Source organism: Mustelus asterias, chromosome 23 (assembly GCF_964213995.1).
Source record: "Mustelus asterias chromosome 23, sMusAst1.hap1.1, whole genome shotgun sequence".
NCBI classification, from domain to species: domain Eukaryota; kingdom Metazoa; phylum Chordata; class Chondrichthyes; order Carcharhiniformes; family Triakidae; genus Mustelus; species Mustelus asterias.
Genome location: NC_135823.1, coordinates 72314990 through 72333869, shown reverse-complemented (window position 1 = coordinate 72333869; position 18880 = coordinate 72314990). Strand labels below are relative to the sequence as shown.

At 45.4% G+C, this 18880-nt stretch overlaps 1 protein-coding gene across 2 annotated transcripts in view; it reads left to right on the top strand.

Annotated features, from left to right (window-relative positions):
• Positions 1 to 18568, top strand: part of clec19a (C-type lectin domain containing 19A) — a 63808-nt gene extending 45240 nt beyond the window's left edge. For both annotated transcript variants that reach the window (XM_078239858.1, XM_078239857.1), the window contains exons 4-5: positions 5274 to 5406; positions 17000 to 18568. In XM_078239858.1, the coding sequence (XP_078095984.1) occupies positions 5274 to 5406; positions 17000 to 17079 (213 nt within the window). In that variant the 3' untranslated portion in view covers positions 17080 to 18568. The remainder of the gene's footprint in view (positions 1 to 5273; positions 5407 to 16999) is intronic.
• Positions 18569 to 18880: the final 312 nt, after the last annotated feature.

The following is an 18880-nucleotide window of genomic DNA, read 5'->3' as shown; positions in this document are numbered from 1 at the left end:
CTCTCCCATCTGCCTCACTTCTCTCCCCACTTTCCTTCTTCCTCCTCATTCTTCCCATTTCCCTCAGCCTCTTAACCTTTCCTTTCTTCAATGCCCCATTTCCCTGCTCCCTCACCTGTCTAAGTTGCTTTATTCCTGCCATCTAACTGCTTGATCACCTCATCCCAGCACCAGGGATTGATTCCCAAGACAAAATATCAAGGAGGAATTTCTCAAATGTTTTGCCAACAATTCCAATATTTCTAAGAGTTAGGGTGGAGGGGGCCTGTTAAATTCAGATGTAAAGCTACAATCAAAAACCATGAACATTTTATATTGAGGATTTAATCAGCATGGTAATGTCTGTGAAGTATGATTGATGTATAGAACTCTCTCTATACGTTGACAAGACCTGTCCATTATTAAACTCTAACATCTATGTTCCAATGACCTTCCCACTGCAGAGAACCATGCAATACACATTGACCGTTATGGTGAGTGGGCGGGTAAGTGGAGCTGAGTCCACGAAAAGATCAGACATGATCTTATTGAATGGCGGAGCAGGCTCGAGGGGCCAGATGGCCTACTCCTGCTCCTAGTTCTTAAGTTCTTATATTCTAAAATTCCTTTAGCATCTGTCCAGTTACTAACGCAATCTAAACTATTCAACTAACATGGCTCTGACAAGTAACTCTCCAAAAACAGCTGCAGAATCAATGTTTTGTTGCTTAGCTACAGTTTGGGCTCTCTCCCAAGTTACATTATTTGTGTTTTCAGCAAGTTGTAATTTCTATATAAGCCTGCATTCTCCGTCAGCCAAAAACTGCAAGTGTGGAGTATCGGTGATTGGAAATAGCATTTCCGCAGCATTAGCAATATAACTAACAGTAAAACTGGTTAGAATACAGTGTAGAATTTCAACAACATCACTAGTTAGGAAAACAATTCATTTTCGTACATTCACTATGAACAATTCTTGTGACAAGAGATTTATTAATGAGCTTTACTCACAATTACTTGTCAGAGTAAGGTGGGGTGTTAAAACAGCACAATATCGTATCTGAGGCTGATGACAGTTAACAAAGGGTTAACCAGCGAAAGCAGACTGACAGTCCGGTTGCAGTTAATCCCGCCAATGGCACGTTCCATTGCAGAAGGAAAGGATCTGTGAATATGTGCCTTTTGGTGAAAGTGTTTCTCTTGGGACTTGGACCAAATCAAACTGCTGCAGGATGGAGCCTGGTGGCTCAGGGAAACTGCAACCTTACCAAAGGGAGACAAACGTTAACATATACGCGGAATGTACATTCAGAAATCTGTGAGATCCTTCTTCGTTTGATCTGCTATTTCAAGTGTAATTTAGAATTTGTATTGAGTGCGATTTGCCTGTTAGTTCAAATTTAGTTTATCTTGATTCTGGTTTGATTGTTAATGTAGAAGTTATAAAAAGTAAAATCCTGTCCACGGCCTTTTCCGTTGGAGCCGTTCGGTAAATTAGTTTCTTTTAATTAGTTGGTCCCCACAAGCAACTTAACAATTCTTGAGTCCTGATGTCTCTCCTTGTGGTTGGGTGAGTGCTGGGTGCGTGGAGCTTTGGGCCGAGTGGGTGATAGCTGGCGTGGTGAGTAAGGGATGTCATGTGAATATACATTCGCTGACCTTAACCACTGTGTGCAGTCATTGAACTTCTTGCAGCACTGTAGCCAGGTTCCCCATGTTGCTCCCATTCTCTTCATAGGGTCTGACTTGAGGTCCCCCTGGTACCCTATGGAAACACGGCCCCTCTCCTCCCTTTGACCTTCTCAACTAAGAGGGACTGCATCAGAGATCCTGAGAGCCTGTTCCCTGACTTGTCACTCCCTTCACAGTATTATTCCTTCCCTAAAGTCCTTTCACACACTGTTCCACCAGTTGTAGCCTAAGGCATCTTCTTTTTAATTGGGACAGGCTGGCTTTAAGAAGGTCCGGCGAGGTGTAAGTCTTGCCAAGCGAGGTGTAAGTATAGCCGAGAGTGCAGCCTCGCAGTATAGGTTGCAAAATTACTGAAATGATCAGGTAGCAGCGTGTGGGAATGTTATCAGCTTCATATTGAACAGGCATGGAGTAATCACAGGGTAATGATGTATCGCGATCTAACAGCCCTAATCAAATTTTTAACCCAAAGATTCTTATATTGTCCATCTGATTTTCTATTTGTGATGATCTATTCATTATTTAATTTTTATTGTAAGAATTCTTTTGTGTTATTTGGACTGCACAGTGGCACAGTGGTTAGCACTGCCGCCTCACAGCGCCAAGGACCCGGGTTCGATTCCCAGCTTGGGTCACTGTCTGTGTGGAGTCTGCACATTCTCCCCGTGTCTGTGTGGGTTTCCTCCGGGTGCTCCAGTTTCTTCCCACAGTCTGAAAGGCATGCTGGTTAGGTGCATTGACCCGAACAGGGGCCGGACTATGGTGACGAGGGGAATTTCGCAATAATTTCATTGCAGTGTTAATGTAAGCCTTACATGTGACACTAATAAATAAACTTTTTACTTTGATTTATGTTTGTTTCCGAACTAAACTTCTTTCCTAACTTCTTTTGTTGGGTCTATGGAAAAGCAGTTGATTTGCTGGCCAACAATTTGTTGCAATAAAAGATAACTCTCTTCCAAACAGCGAACTGACTGAGAATGTGATGTTCAGTCTTGTAGTCTGGGAATATTAACTTTGTCACTCGGTATTAATATAGCAATTAAAATAAGATGCGATAGAATTTGGGAGCAAAGTTCTGGTTCTGGGAAGTATTTCACAACGTCAATATTGGAATGTGGGATTAGGGGAATTCTTTCCATTGTTAGGGACCAGGTCAGAAACTCCAAGGTATTTTGTGAAATTAGCCTAGACCCTAAGTTTTACATTTGATTTTGGCATTAGGGTGAGCATGAGATGTTTCAAAGAACAAAGAACAAAGAAATTTACAGCACAGGAACAGGCCCTTCGGCCCTCCAAGCCTGTACCGACCATGCTGCCCAACTGAACTAAAACCCCCTACGCTTCCGGGGACCATATCCCTCTATTCCCATCTCATTCATGTACTTGTCAAGACGCCCCTTAAAAGTCACTACCGTTATCTGCTTCCATTACCTCCCCCGGCAATGAGTTCCTGGCATCCACCACTCTCTGTGTAAAACATCTGCCTCGTACATTTTAAAACTTGCCCCTCGCACCTTAAACCTGTGCCCCCTAGTAATTGACTCTTCCACCCTGGGAAAAAGCTTCTGACTATCCACTCTGTCCATGCCCCTCATAATCTTGTAGACTTCTATCAGGTCTCCTCTCAACCTCCGTCGCTCCAGTGATAACAAACCAAGATTCTCCAACCTCTCCTCATAGCTAATGCCCTCCATACCAGGCAACATCCTGGTAAATCTTTTCTGTACCCTCTCTAAAGCCTCCACATGCTGTGTGGCGACCAGAATTGAACACTATATTCCAAGTGCGGCCTCACTAAGGTTCTATAAAGCGTCAACATGACTTGCCAATTTTTAAACTCAATACCCCGGCCAACGAAGGCAAGCATGCCGTATGCCTTCTTGAATACCTTTTCCACCTGCATTGCCACTTTCAGTGACCTGTGTACCTGTACACCCAGATCCCTTTGCCTATCAATACTCCGAAGGGTTCTGCCATTTACTGTATATTTCCTATCTGTATTTGACCTTCCAAAATGCATTACCTCACATTTGTCCGGATTAAACTCCATCTGCCATCTCTCCGCCCAAGTCTCCAACTGATCTATATCCTGTTGTATCCTCTGATGGTCCTCATTGCTATCCGCAAATCCACCAACCTTTGTGTCGTCCGCAAACTTACTAATCAATCCAGTTACATTTTCCTCCAAATCATTTATATATATTACAAACAGCAAAGGTCCCAGCACTGATCCCTGAGGAACACCACTTGTCACAGCCCTCCATTCAGAAACCCACCCTTCCACTGTTACCCTCTGTCTTCTTTGACCGAGCCAGTTTTGTATCCATCTTGCCAGCTCACCTCTGATCCCATGCGACTTCACCTTCTGCACCAGTCTGCCATGAGGGACCTTGTCAAAGGCCTTACTGAAGTCCATGTAGACAACATCCACTGCCCTACCCTCAATCAATCGTCACTTCCTCAAAAAACTCGATCAAGTTTCACTCCAGGTATGATTTGGGTGACCCACTAAGAAGCTTTTATCAAAACAAACTTTATTTAAGAACACAGTTAGAATATAACAAAAAGAATTAGTATAGCTTTTACCAATTAAAATACTTAAACATGACAAAGTATAATTCTTAACAGCTAGCTATCTTGATAATTTCAATTATAAGTGGTATCCCATAGACATAAATCCCTTCTTCAGAACCAGTTAGCACCAAAGACCAATCTGCTCAGGTGGATAATAAATTTCCAGCCTTTTAACCCATCTGGACAGAGATCCAGACAGGCACCTGTCTTCTGACTCTCATACACCAGAATCTTAGAGAAAGATCCACCCCCAAACAGTAAAATCTCAGAGAAGGATACTTATTTCCTGCCATATTCCAGTCTCCAACTCCAGAGAGAGAAAGAGAGGCGCTGCTCTCTAACAGCCCCAAGCAGCAGCTGAGCTTGATTTTCCTGTGTAAGCCTGGCTCCACCCAGTCATATTACCTTACCTGTCAATCAACCCAACCAAGTCCTACTCAGCAAAATCCCAGGGGAGCACTAAAAACAGCAGAACAACATTAATCCAGAGTAAAATGAACATTCTAGCAATTAGGAGCAATTATGCTGCTGCAGGAGTAATAGAGGATGTCGGTTACAGACCCAGCAGAACCGATAATAAAACAAAATTGTTAAAACAGATCCTGCACAAGAAACATGACTAAAATATATTTCTTAAAGGCATAGTATCATCATACCATGTTGCTGAATCCCCCAAGAAAGATAATTTTCTGGTCCCCATCAGATCTTTTGATACGGACCTTAATATAAAATACTGTTTACTTATAAAATACTGCTGACATAAATTGCTGCTAATATTATTACCATACATTTTTTGAGGCCTAAGGTTAGTCCCACAGCTTCCAGTAAAATGGCCATGGTACCTGTTTTACTTTATAACACTGATTGCCAAGGTTACCCCAGAGTCCTGTGAGACCGGGGATACAAGAGCCCCAATATTTGGGGTAATTTGGGGGTGAACCAGAATGTATTTTCTGCTCTTTTTTTAAGACAGTGATTAATTTTGTAGATAATTAACAAATAATGGTTTTCAAAACTCTTGGCAGGAAGGAGATTTTGAATGGACTGATGGGACAACGTATGACTATAACTACTGGGATGGGAACCAGCCTGATGATGGGACACAGTTAACAGAGGAGGAGGAGGACTGTATACAGATATGGTTCCGGCAAAACAGTGGTAAGTTTCTAGATATACAAAGCATGAAGGCTTGGATATGCATTTCCGTAACATAATGCAAAATCAAATATTCATTTAGAAAATGATTTAAAATGTGGAAAAACTACAATGGCAACACCAGAGAAATTCCATTGCTCTTAAATTCTCTTCAGATTGGAGACAATTAATGTAATCATCATAAATGAAGGGAAACAAGGTAATATTAACATCCAAAAGTGAAATACTGCAGATACTGGAAACCCGAAATGAATCAGAAAATGCTGAAAATACTCTAGAGGCAGCAAAGGTAGAGAGAGAAACTGTGTCAGAACCTTCAGTATTCCCTTCCTACATGCTTGTTATCGAACTCTGGGGTACGGGGAGAGGGCAGGGGAATGGCACTAAGTCCTCAAGTTTGTGGTACCCAGAGGTGTGAGGATGGTCTGGGCTGGTTGACTGCCAAGGGAAGGGAGATGGCATTAGTGCAGGACAGGGGCAGTCTGACGGGAGGAAGGTCACTCGCCTGAGGCTTGTGTTGAGAGTTCTCATTTGTGTTTCTTGCCCCCACCTTGCCCCCACCTTGCCCCCAGCCCGGATGTGGTCCACCTCCTCTCCGGCCAGCTCCGGGGCTCTCCCATCAAAGAACTTTAGGGTTTGCAGCTTGGGCATGACTCCGGCATTCTGTGCCCACTCACACTGACTGTGCTCGAGTTTGTTGCAATGAGACAGATGGGGGGAGCGTTGGCGGGAATCCTGCTGTGGGTCAGATGGTGGTGAAGTCTGGCATGTGGTGGGTGGTAGGTAGGGGGGTGGGGGGAGGGGAGGGAGGTGTCATGACAAGTGTTAGGACCCTGTCAGGTAGGTGGGAGAGAGATCATCCTGGAGGTGTGGTGGGTGTGTGCAGGTATGCAGCAGGAGACATGAGGAGGCAGACTTATCCTGGCCGGAAGGTCATTGCTCTTCTTCCGGCACTGTAACCCTGTACGGAGCGAGCTGGAACTCACTATCACAGTCACAGCCTCCCAGGCAGTGTGGCGGGGGGGGGGGGGGGGGGGGGGCAGTGTGGTTGGGGGGGGGGGTGGGGTGGGGGGGGTGGAGGGGTGGGGGGTGACCTTGCTTGCTGGAGCTCTGGCCAATTGCGGGCAGAGGATGTCGCACCTTGGCTCGACACCATCCAGGAGTTTGGTGAGGGCTCCCTCGGTGAAATGTGATGCTGTCTTCCTGGCAGAAACCACCCCCCCCCCCCACCCCCACCGCCCCCCGACTGGACTTGGACAGACATGTGCTGGGGAGGGGTTTATATGGAGCTATGCCACTGATCCCAGAGAGTAAGTTTCCTGTAGTGAGTGAATCAGAAGTAAGCCACCACCAGCGAGGCGCAACCAAGTAGAAAAGACCTTGTTAAAGAGGTGGAATATAGCGTGACCTTTCCTGCTGAAGACACCGGGGGGAGTTTCCCCAGTTTTCTCACCGGGAATGACACTATAAAGTATTGGAAAATTCCACCCGTAATTTCCTCGTTTAGACATAGAACATAGAACAGTACAGCACAGTACAGGCCCTTTGGCCCATGATGTTGTGCCAAACCTTTTCCGAAACCAAGATCAAGCTATCCCACTCCCTATCATTCTGGTGTGCTCCATGTGCCTATCCAATAACCGCTTGAAAGTTCCTAAAGTGTCTGACTCCACTATCACTGCAGGCAGTCCATTCCACACCCCAACCACTCTCTGCGTAAAGAACCTACCTCATTCTGACCATCAAATTTCACTTATTTGGAGGCTGCACCTATCATTCAGAGATTTTACATTGGGGTGATCAATGGTTAATACAGTTTAATTTGGAGAAATACAAGCTGCCACATATTGAAGGTAAATGTATGAGGCCTGTTCTGATTGGTGGGATAGAACTTGCCACAAGTGCCGTTGACCAATCGCTCATGTTCAACCAGCAAACAAATCAGCTTCGTGCTTGGATAAGTTAATTTCCAATCTCCAGAAATCGGCCTGTGCCACTAACATCCTCTGCTCAGGCCGCACCAGGAATATAACTGAGCTATAAGGAGAGGCTGGATAGACTGGGACTTTTTTCTCTGGAGTGTAGGAGGCTGAGGCGTGATCTTATAGAGGTCTTTAAAATAATGAGGGGCATAGATCAGCTAGATAGTCAATATCTTTTCCCAAAGGTAGGGGAGTCTAAAACTAGAGGGCATAGGTTTAAGGTGAGAGGGGAGAGATTCAAAAGAGTCCAGAGGGGCAATGTTTGCACACAGAGGGTGGTGGGTGTCTGGAACAAGCTGCCAGAGGTAGTAGTACAGCGGGTACAATTTTGTCTTTTAAAAAGCGTTTAAACAGTTCCATGGGTATGATGGGTATAGAGGGATATGGGCCAAATGCAGGCAATTGGGATTAGCTTAGGGGTTTAAAAAAAAGGGTGGCATGGACAAGTTCGGCCGAAGGGCCTGTTTCCATACTGTAAACCTCTATGACTCTATCTTACTGACGGTTCTGGCCACTATCACGTAAGGACACTCTCCAAATCTCAGAGGAGGGCAATGTGTTCACAGGTGGAAATGTAGAATTGGAGCTTCAGAGACATCTCCGAAAGGACTTTGTAGCGATGGGAACAGATCCTAATGGGCTGCAGGAGCTAAAACCAAATAATACTTTCAGATACACCAGGGTGGGGGGTGGGGGAACCCAAACAAGATGTCCCAGGGTCATCCAAATTGTGGAACCAAGGCAGGTGGATGGAGTTAACATTACAGATCAGTTCTGATGTATCTGGACGGTGGGATTGGCTTAAGGTGTTGAATGGCCTCTTCCTGTACCTATATTTTTAAGATTGTGAGGAGTGACACATTTTCCTAGATATTTCTTTGAGTTGCTCAGTGATTTGCCCCGGGATTGGTAGTTGCAGCGAGGAGGTTACATTGAATTCAGAAGGTGGCTGGAGGCTGGAATCAAATTTGACAGATTGGGCAGTTAATATCGAATGGGTTCATGGCCTTTAGCGTTTTGAACTATTTTGTAATTTGGTGTTATTGCAGTTGTGAAACTTTCTGCTTCTTCAGCCTCCACCCTGCAGCTTCCTATTCGTTAACGGAAATGAATGAATGGAGAATTCCTGGCCAATAGCTGAAGGCAATGGAGGGTGATACATTGAAAAGCGTTGTGACGTACTCACACCTGTGGAACGGAGCAAAGATATCCCAAAAAAATTCACATTTATCTAAAAGGCTCCCATCGTATTTTTATAGTACCGAAAATGACAGGATATAGAGTCAGAGAGGATTACAGCATGGAAACAGGCCCTTCGGCCCAACTTGTCCCTGCCGCCCCTTTTTTTTAACCACTAAGCTAGTCCCAATTGCCCGCATTTGGCCCATATCCCTCTATACTCATCTTACCCATGTAACTGTCTAAACGCTTTTTAAAAGACAAAATTGTACCCACCTCTACTACTGCCTCTGGCAGCTTGTTCCAGACACTCACCACCCTCTGTGAAAAAAGTGCCTCTCTGGACACTTTTGTATCTCTCCCCTCTCACCTTAAACCTATGCCCTCTAGTTTTAGACTCCCCTACCTTAGGGAAAGAGTATTGACTATCTAGCTGATCTATGCCCCTCATTATTTTATAGACCTCTATAAGATCACCCCTCAGTCTCCTACGCTCCAGAGAAAGAAGTCCCAGTCTATCCAGCCTCTCCTTATAACTCAAATATGAAAATGAATATGAAATCACTGAGTCTGGCTGAATTCACCCTCCTCTAATCATAGAATCAGAGAATCATAGAATCACATGGTGCAGAAGAGGCCTTTCGGCCCATGAAGTCCACACCGACACATTAGAAACACCTGAACTTCCACCTAATCCCATCTGCCAGCACTTGGCCCATAGCCCTGAATGTTATGATGTGCCAAGTGCTCATCCAGATATGTTTTAAAGGATGTGAGGCAACCCGCCTCCTCCACCCTCCCAGGCAGCGCATTCCAGATCCTCACCACCCTCTGGGTAAAAAAGCTTTTCCTCACACCCCCCCCTAAACCGCCTGCCCCTCACCTTGAACCTATGTCCCCTTGTGACTGACCTTTCAACTAAGGGGAACAACTGCTCCTTATCCACTCTGCCCATGTCTCTCATAATCTTGTACACCTCGATCAGGTCGCCCCTCAGACTTCTCTGCTCCAACGAAAACAACCCAAGCCTATCCAACCTCTCTTCATAACTGAAATGCTCCGTCCCAGGCAGCATCCTGGTGAATCTCCTCTGCACCCCCTCCAGTGCAATCACATCCTTCCTATAATGTGGTGACCAGAACTGCACACAGTGCTCTAGCTGTGACCTCACCAAAGTTCTATACAACTCCAACATGACCTCTCTGCTTTTGGAATCTATGCCTCGATTGATAAAGGCAAGTGTCCCATATGCCTTTTCCATCACCCTACTAACATGCCCTTCTGTTCTCCGAGATCTGTGCACAAACACAATGTTAACTTGTATCACCATTCCAGTGAAAGATAATGTTCAATGTAGTCGCTCCAACTGGGATAAAGGGGTTTCAATACATCCAAGACTTTTAGAATAAAGGGAGTTAGATTTTATCAATAAGGAGACGGTGGAAAGTGCTGCTCGGTGCCAAGGGGAAAGCACGGATCAGCTGGTATATTTAAATTTTGATTCCTGAGCTGCAGTGTCTGCCATCAGACTGAACGCAACAATTACTTCCAAAGGCTTGAGTAAATTGAAGAAATGCTTTTATGTACTTCAGAATGTTTCTCTGCCTTTTCCGGGGTAATCATGCAGGAACTGGAGCGGCATCATTATCTCTCACAGTTCCATTAGGTGCCAGAACGTAATACAATGGCAGAAGCGAACCGTGACGGGTGATTGTTACCCTCCCTCCTTTGGGCTGGGCTGTTGTATGGCGCTATGTGGCCAGGAAGGTCAGAGACACAGGCCCTGGAGTGAGGCAGAGAATGCAAAGTGGAGAGGCCTTCCACACAGGTTGATCCTGACCAGAGTTCGGTTTAGTCATTCTGTACTCCATAAAAAGCTTATCAGACATGTGAATCATTTCGCAAAATCTCTTGACTCCATTTCTTTGCACTGAAAGGATGCTTCTCTACTCTACAAGAGATTGGCACCAGTTGCCATGGCAGTCGAATAGCTCGGAGCAAAAAGTCGATTGAAGAAAGGTGACAAGTGTCCGTCAGAAAGATCTTAGAACCTTTTAAAAGTATTTTCTTCTGGCCTCCAGCAATGAGTGGGTACCCTGAGGAAACGGCACCCTGAGGAAATGCCCCCCATGAATGGCATGTGTTCATTAACACCTGAGTATCAGACATGTTAGTGTCAGTTCCATGTCAGTGCCAAGTTTGGTATGGATGTTTTCTAGAGGCAACTCTGGAAGCAGGGACATTGCAGCGGGTAAAACCATTGGATATTCCTGCCCCTGGAGAAACTCCATAGGAATATGACCCTCCAGCCAAGGTGATGTTGAACCACAAGAAGAATAGTGGATACCAATTTCTCATGTCCTTCATCGTCATGAAATTGAGCGCTGGCGCTGCTCAAATGAAGTCTTCTCAATGGGAATGCAGAGTGGAGGATCGAGACAGAAGGATTCAAAATCCTGAGGCTCCTGGACAGAGTAGATCAGGAGAAACTGTTCCCATTAGTGGAAGGATGGAGAATGAGTGGGCACAGATTTAAGAACCAGATGTGATGTGTGAAAAATCTTCTTTGTGCACTGGATATTATTAAACTAGGAGTGCAGAAAAGATTTACTAGGATGCTACCGGGACTTGATGGATTGAGTTATAAGAAGAAGTTGGATAGACTGGGACTTTTTTCTCTGGAGCGTAGAAGGCTGAGGGGTGATCTTATAGAGGTCTGTAAAATAATGAGGGGCATAGATCAGCTAGATAGTCAATATCTTTTCCCAAAGATAGGAGAGTCTAAAACTAGAGGGCACAGGTTTAAGATGAGAGAGGAGAGGTGTAAAAGGGTCCAGAAGGGCAATTTTTTCACACAGAGGGTGGTGAGTGTCTGGAACAAGCTGCCAGAGGTAGTAGTAGAGGTGGGTACAATTTTGTCTTTTAAAAAGTGTTTAGACAGTTACATGGGTAAGATGGGTATAGAGGGATATGGGCCAAATGCGGGCAATTGGGACTAGCTTAGGGGTTTTTAAAAAAAGGGCGGCATGGACAAGTTGGGCCGAAGGGCCTGTTTTCATGCTGTAAACCTCTATGACTCTATGAGTCTATGGTGTTTAGGATTTGGAATGCACTGTCTGACAATGTGCTGGAGCAGGATTTAATGCTGGCTTTTAACAGGGAATTGGATAATTATTTGAATTGAAAGGATGTACAGGGCTATTAAGTACTGGCAGGGAGGTGGCACTCGCTGAGAACTGGTACAGACAGGATGGCAGCTGAAGACATTCTGATTCTATCTGGTGTGAAGGTCAATGGGTTTGATTTGTAACACAGCTAAATGTCCAAATCAATGGCTATAAATTGGGAGCCTGAGGTATCAGATGCACTGAGCTCCAGAGCAGATTCTGTGATATATGGGATTACAGTGATGGGATATATATCTCTGTATTAGAGCATGAGTCACAGGTACTGGCAAACAGACAAGGAAAACTCTTTGAATGGAGGTTTAGTGAAGTTAAAGATCAGAAGCACTCAGACTCGACATAAGCTGAAAGTGCATGGAAACATTATCCTGAAGACTAAAGGGCAATGCCATCACTCTCGCTATGAAGTGTTTTCAATCACTTCACTGAATAGAGAATTGAATTGAACTCCTCCCGATGTATAAAGGAGAATATATATAGCTCATAGGACAAAGAACCAAAAAAAACTTTTTTCCAATCTAATTTTTGATTTGATTTGATTTATTATTGTCACATGTATTAGTATACAGTGAAAAGTATTGTTTCTTGCGCGCTATACGCACAAAGCATACCGTTCATAGAGAAGGAAAGGAGAGAGTGCAGAATGTAGTGTTACAGTCATAGCTAGGGTGTAGAGAAAGATCAACTTAATGCAAGGTAAGTCCATTCAAAAGTCTGACAGCAACAGGGAAGAAGCTGTTCTTGAGTTGGTTGGTACGTGACCTCAGACTTTTGTATCTTTTTCCCGACGGAAGAAGGTGAAAGAGAGAATGTCCGGGGTGCGTGGGGTCCTTAATTACGCTGGCTGCTTTTCCCAAGGCAGCGGGAAGTGTAGACAGAGTCGATGGATGGAAAGCTGGTTTGCGTGATGGATTGGGCTACATTCACGACTTTTTCAGTTGCTTCTGTCACATGCAGGTTCCCTGTAAAGAAGCACATTCATCCCCTTAACCTGCAGATCTTGATGTTCTTCAGCCCCTTCCACTTTTCCTGCTGTTTTTACACATGTCCATTGTAAAGCAACACCTCAAACTTCAGTGATTCCCAAGCCACAGTGCAGAGTAAGCAGCGTTTCTCTTTAAGCTGGTGTGATGTTACATCGCAGATACCGTGCGGTGGATCTTCACTGCGTGTGCTGCTGTGAATTGATTGATACCTTCCCCTTCTCACATCTCTTTTTATTTCCTTTGACCATTTTACATTGTTGCAAAGTTATTTACCCCTTTATGGGTGCAATGGTTATATTTTGATTTGGAGAGGGTGAAGCTCATTATAGAAATGGTTCCTGATGCGAAGCATGAGAGAGATGTTTAGACAACCATTAAAATTATTTTCATTAGAAGAACAGACAGAGGGATTTCATAAAATAGTGTAATTTATCCAGCAGCACAGAGAGGGGATATAGATATGTTGGATTTGATGTGCAGCTGTAGCTCATTTGTACCTGGTTGGATCTGACAGCACGGGTCAGGTTTAGTCTCAGGGATAATGATGTCAAAGTAACCACGTAGGGGAGTAGAGAGCAAGTCAGTAATGGCAGTGAGATCATCGACGGGATCTTAGCAAAAAGAACTGGGAGTGGCTGAGACTTGGGCAGTTTGATCTGTTTGAGTAGTCTTGAATAAATGTGCTTGCAGGTAGTTAGTTCTGACTGTTGGTGTTAAGGTAAAACTGATGATATCTGATCAACGACCCATCCTCCCAGTAACATCTTTGGGAAATTAAAGAAGTTTTAGAGCCAACCGGTTCCTCGAGTTTACAATCACCAAAAGTCAAAGTTACTCCCATTGCCTCCCATTTCAAATTAATCCGTCCAATGGGAAATCTCCAACCGTTTCTCTTCAACAGGTGTCAACATTTCACACACGTTGTCAACAAGTCTTTGATTTGCTCTCAGCGTTTTACACATGGGGGGTGGGCGGGGCGGGGCGGGGCAGGGCGGGGGGGGAGGGGGGCGCCGGGGCGGGGGGGGGGGGAGGGTGGGGCGGGGGAGGCGGGGGGGAGACACCATACCAATAACAATAAAGATAGTTGTAAATATTGCAATGACTCTGAGCTGGAGTGACTCAAGGCAGAGGCGGTTCATATCACCCGTGTGATCTTTTAGCAAAACATGTTGTTAATCATAACCTGTACATTAAAACAAAGTACTGTCTACAATCCAGCAATCCCAATAATGAAAACTGGGTATTAAGCAATGTGAATATCAGGAGTGGTATTTGCTAGCAGGATCTTCAAGTTCCACAAAGTCAACGCACCTTTGAGTGCTTCACCACCTTGTCCTGCCACTACAGCACTGAGGACGCAGCCACAGTGCCGGGAAATATGGGGGCCGGAATTCTCCCATCCCACCCATCACTGGAATTTTAGCGGGTGAGTCGCGGAGAATGTGAAACACCATTGACGGTCAGGTGGGAATTTCCGGGTTTTAGACCAGCGCAGCCGGAGAATTCTGCCCGGGGTTATAAATAGAGGGCCAATCTTATATCATGCAGATATAACACTCGTGGAAGTGAGATTGCCGAATATTGAATTAGGCTCTCACACAGATTCCTTCCACCTGAAGACTCCATGAGTGGAATTTTCCAAAGGTTCTGACTGAAAACTGGAATGTTTCTCCCAGGGAAACAGGTAAATTTTCTCTCCAGACTAAAAGGAAATTAAACCATTTATTCCCTTTGAAGAAACCACAGTTGCCAATCAGGCTTAGAGACTTAGTAAACATTGCGGTTAGGAACAATGGAGGTACTTGAGATGCATCCAAGCATGAAAGGAAAGGTAAATAAACACAGCTGACTGGAGCCTGAGTAGAAATCTATCAAGCTGTGAATGAAAACCTCTTTCAAAACACTTGGCTATGAAATTGAAGGCGATAAAAGGGTTTCAAAGGTTGCAGCTTTCGAGAAGGCCCAGAGATTTCAAATGAAAGCTGTGTGAATATATTGGTAGTCATGATGTGGCGATGCTGGCATTGGACTGGGGTAAACACAGTAAGAAGTTTAACAACACCAGGTTTATTATAAATAAACCTGTTGGACTTTAACCTGGTGTTGTTAAACTTCTTACTGAATATATTGGGGCAGAGTGAACAGCTGTGGAACGGGGAACCCGTCCCAGTGAAATTGGCATCTCCTCTCTGTCAGAGGACTTCCAATGGGTCTGCTCACACCTGCAGCTTCTGACAGAGTGAAAGGGAAATCTCTGCTGTAGATTGGAGTGCTGCAGTGATTTAAAATCCTGCTAGGTAACCGGGGGGCATGGAGTAACCTGGCCACTTCAAAATTTCACAGCTGACAGGCAGGAATAAAGCTACTAATCACAGGGCTGCCTGGAATCACCGTGTCAAGGGTAAACTTCAGATCTGCCAGGGCTAGAAGGGACAGTCTAGCCACGAGGCCCCCAGGTCACAGTGATGAGGTCAATCCCTTGTACCCAGCCCGAGCACAACCAATCCCCAGGAACCTTGAAGGACCCTTCCTCTGCAACCTGGCAGCGGCAAAGGGGCAAATGGCCACTGGACCTACCTCCTTGACCCCCCCCATCATGGTCCAAGGTGCCAAACCAGGATGTCAATGCCATGGTGCCAGGCAACAGAACACCATTGGCACTGACAAAGTGTGTGGCCTGAAAGGGGGGGCCTGAGGGGGAGGGAGCTGTGGGATGTGAGGGGACAGGTCAGGTCACCCTCATTCCTGTGTGATGTGGGGAGGGGATGACCTGTTATTTGAGAGATGAGAGGGAGGATGCCCCCCTCTTTGCTGAGGGGTTGGTGGTGCTCCCCTGGACTATTCCTTTAGGCTGTAGTTTGTATGGGCAATTCGAATCTTGGTCACTGAGTGGCAAACATGGGGGATTGGGTGGAACACTGGCTTTGGACCCCAATCCATATTGGGAAATAGAATCATACAATGCAGAAGGAGGCCATTTGGCCCATTGAGGAACCGACCACAATCCCACCCAGGCCCTATCCCCATGCATTTATCCTAGCTAGTCCCCCTGACAGTAAGGGGCAATTTAGCATGGCCAATCCACGTAATCAGTACGTCTTTCGGACTGTGGGAGGAAACCGGAGCACCCTGAGGAAACCCACACAGACACGGGGAGAAAGTGCAGACTCCACACAGGCAATGACCCAAGGTCGCAATTGAACCTGAGTCCCTGGCACTGTGAGGCAGCAGTGCTAACCACTGTGCCACCGTGCCACCCTATATTCAAAAAAAGATATAAACCAACTAGATGCCCGATCCAACTTTAACCGGTCGACAGGCTGCCCCCATTTGGGTGCCATCCTTTGGGGAAGATGGGAAGGTGCCAGAAAGGAGATTCACTAAGATGATGCCAGGGAAGGGTCTCAGTCTGGAGAAAGAATGAGAAAAACTGCAACACTGTTCACCAAGCTAATCAAATATCTGCGGAAGCTTCCAGAATTCCGATGGGATTCTCATTGAAAAATGTGTCCCGGTATATAGGGGAGGACAGGGAGAGAGGGTGAAGGATAGGTGTTCACTTTGCAGCTGCACTTGGCTAGGTGCAGACTCTGGTTGCCGGAGAGATGGATCAGCCTTTAGCAGCACGACAGGAGGGAGGGAAAGTGCCGTGACTCAGGGGGGCATCGATGGCGGGGGGAGCCGCGGGGGCCTGGATCAGAGATCCCGGTGGGGGAGGCCAGAGATATCGGAGGTCGGGGGGGGGTCAGTGGGCGATGGGGGCGGGGGAGCAACGTCAAAGATCAGTCCGGCTGAATTTCTTTCCCCGTGTGTTCATTTACTTAGAATAACATCTGAAAAAAGAAAAGTCTGGAGAAAGGGCTCTAGTTGGGTTCTCCTGGGGTCTGTAAAAGGACCTCCGTCTTGAGGGCAATTAGGGATGGGCAACAAATGCTGACAGAATTTTTAAAAACTCCTCTTTTCTTGAATTTAAGGCCGGAATCCTCTGGCCGCCACACCAGTGGATTCTCCGGTCCTGCCGGCAGTACACCCCCGTGTCGCAGGTTTCCCGGCAACGTGAGGTGGCTTCAGTGGGAATTTCCATGGACAGCAGCGGGTCCAGTGAATCCTGCCGCCCGCAAACAGCGCGCTGCCTCCCGCCACGGAGAAACACGCTGAGGGGAGACCAGCCGATCTCGTCCAAAAGGTCAAATCCCATTGTGGTTTCAAATTGACATATTTCAGATCAGAATCTTAACTTTAATTTCTCCGTTTTTATTCGCAGCTCTCCGATCCTGGAATGACAATCGGTGCAGCCGTGAGTTTCCATTTGTCTGTAAAATTCCTTCCCTGGAGAACAATTAACCACCAGAAGCACCTGAGGCTGTTTGGAATTGATTTCTGAAGGATATTCTGTGGATCCAGCACAGACACTAAGACATTCTCGTCGACTGGGAAAACCTCGTTCCGAGATTCCGATAAAGTGCCACGAATGTCAATATTGACTCCTCAGAGTTAGATAACAGAGCTTAGTTTATGTTCTGGCCTTTTTACTTCCAATTACTCATAGACCTGTTGATACGTTGTGTGATTGCATTGCGTACAGTATAACAGCAAACATTAATATTCTCTGATGGACTGTCCGTCCAAATATGATCCTGATTTGTGATTGCTAGGTCAAACCCGGTTTCCAAGAATGTATTAGTTAGAGGTTTCTCATCTATTTTTGTCTCATGTAAGCTCAATTATTCACAAAGCTGCCAAAAAATGAATTTGTTAAAATTTACTAAGAGTTCAGAAGTACAAGTGTTTAATTTCACATTGCGAATTACATTTAGCAAATTATTGGAACATTGACTTTATTTCAGATTGCAATATAATTGGAATTTCAATCTTATGACCAGTTCCCACTTTCCCACGAGCTCACTGATTCTAATGCTGCACACTGCCCTAGACCAGAACTCTCAGATTTCCCCACGTTTCTCTCCTATTCCCCTCACCCCGTCTCCGAGCTCAGCTTGTCCATGGGATCCACGTCCTGTCCGCTATTCCCACTGAACCGCTGGCTACTTCCCTTCCTGTCTCCCATGTTAATGTGATTATCAATGATTCTCTCTCCTCAGGTACAGTCCCTTTTCCTCAATAGCTATCTGAGCAAACTTCCACAAACCTCCGCACCAACTCTAACCTCCCTTTCCTCTCCAAGGTCCCTGAATGTGTTGTTGTTGCCTCAAGACCTGCAGCCATCTTTCTAGCTACTCTGTGTTTGAATATCTCCAGTCAGGTTTCTACCCCAGTCGCACTAATAAACCAGCTTTAATCATTGGCACACATGACATTCTGTGTGACTGTGCCAAAGAGAAATGACCCTTCCTTGTCCATCTCCACCTGTCTGCAGCTTTTGACATGGTTTGACAACACCATCCTTCTCCAGCTGGCTGGGACAGCTATCACCGGTTCTACTGTTATCTAACCAGTCCTAGCTAAATCATCACCTGCAATAGTTTCTCTTCCTGCTCCCACGTCACTGCCTCTGGCCTCCCCCAAGGATTTATCCTTGGCTCTCCTATTTCTCATCAACAGTCCCTTAGGATGCTGCTTAAAATCTACCTCAACTGCCCCAATATACCTTGATGTGGCTCAGTGCTGGATTGTGTTGGGTAAAGCTCTTCTGAAGAACCTTGGGTCATTTTACCATATTTAAGATGTTTTTGTTGTTCTGATCTTGATGCCAATTCAGAAACCTGTATTGTGAGATCACAGAGCTACGTCAAAGGCTGCAATACCCCAGATGTTACTGTGTCATGTCATCTGTACGTTCCTTCAGATGTGCTAGTAAAGTTTAAAAATGAGTAGTTCAGATGCAAAAGTGTGGACTATTTTACTTGTCTGTCAATCTTATATAGGGACTGAAGCTATTTGATGGAAAGGGCGCCATATGGGTGTAACCTTTGCATTCTCATTAAAATTAGCGATAAACAAAGTGTCAAATCTTACAACCAATATAGCGCCCCCCAAAACAAAACCAAATACCAAAAGGTTTAGTTAAATATCATTAAATATGAAGCTATTGATAGTGTGACTGAGGGCAATGACAAGCTCATCATTCATATCATTCCCAAACACTGCTCTCATCTGACTTGTTTCCAACACCAACTAATAGCAT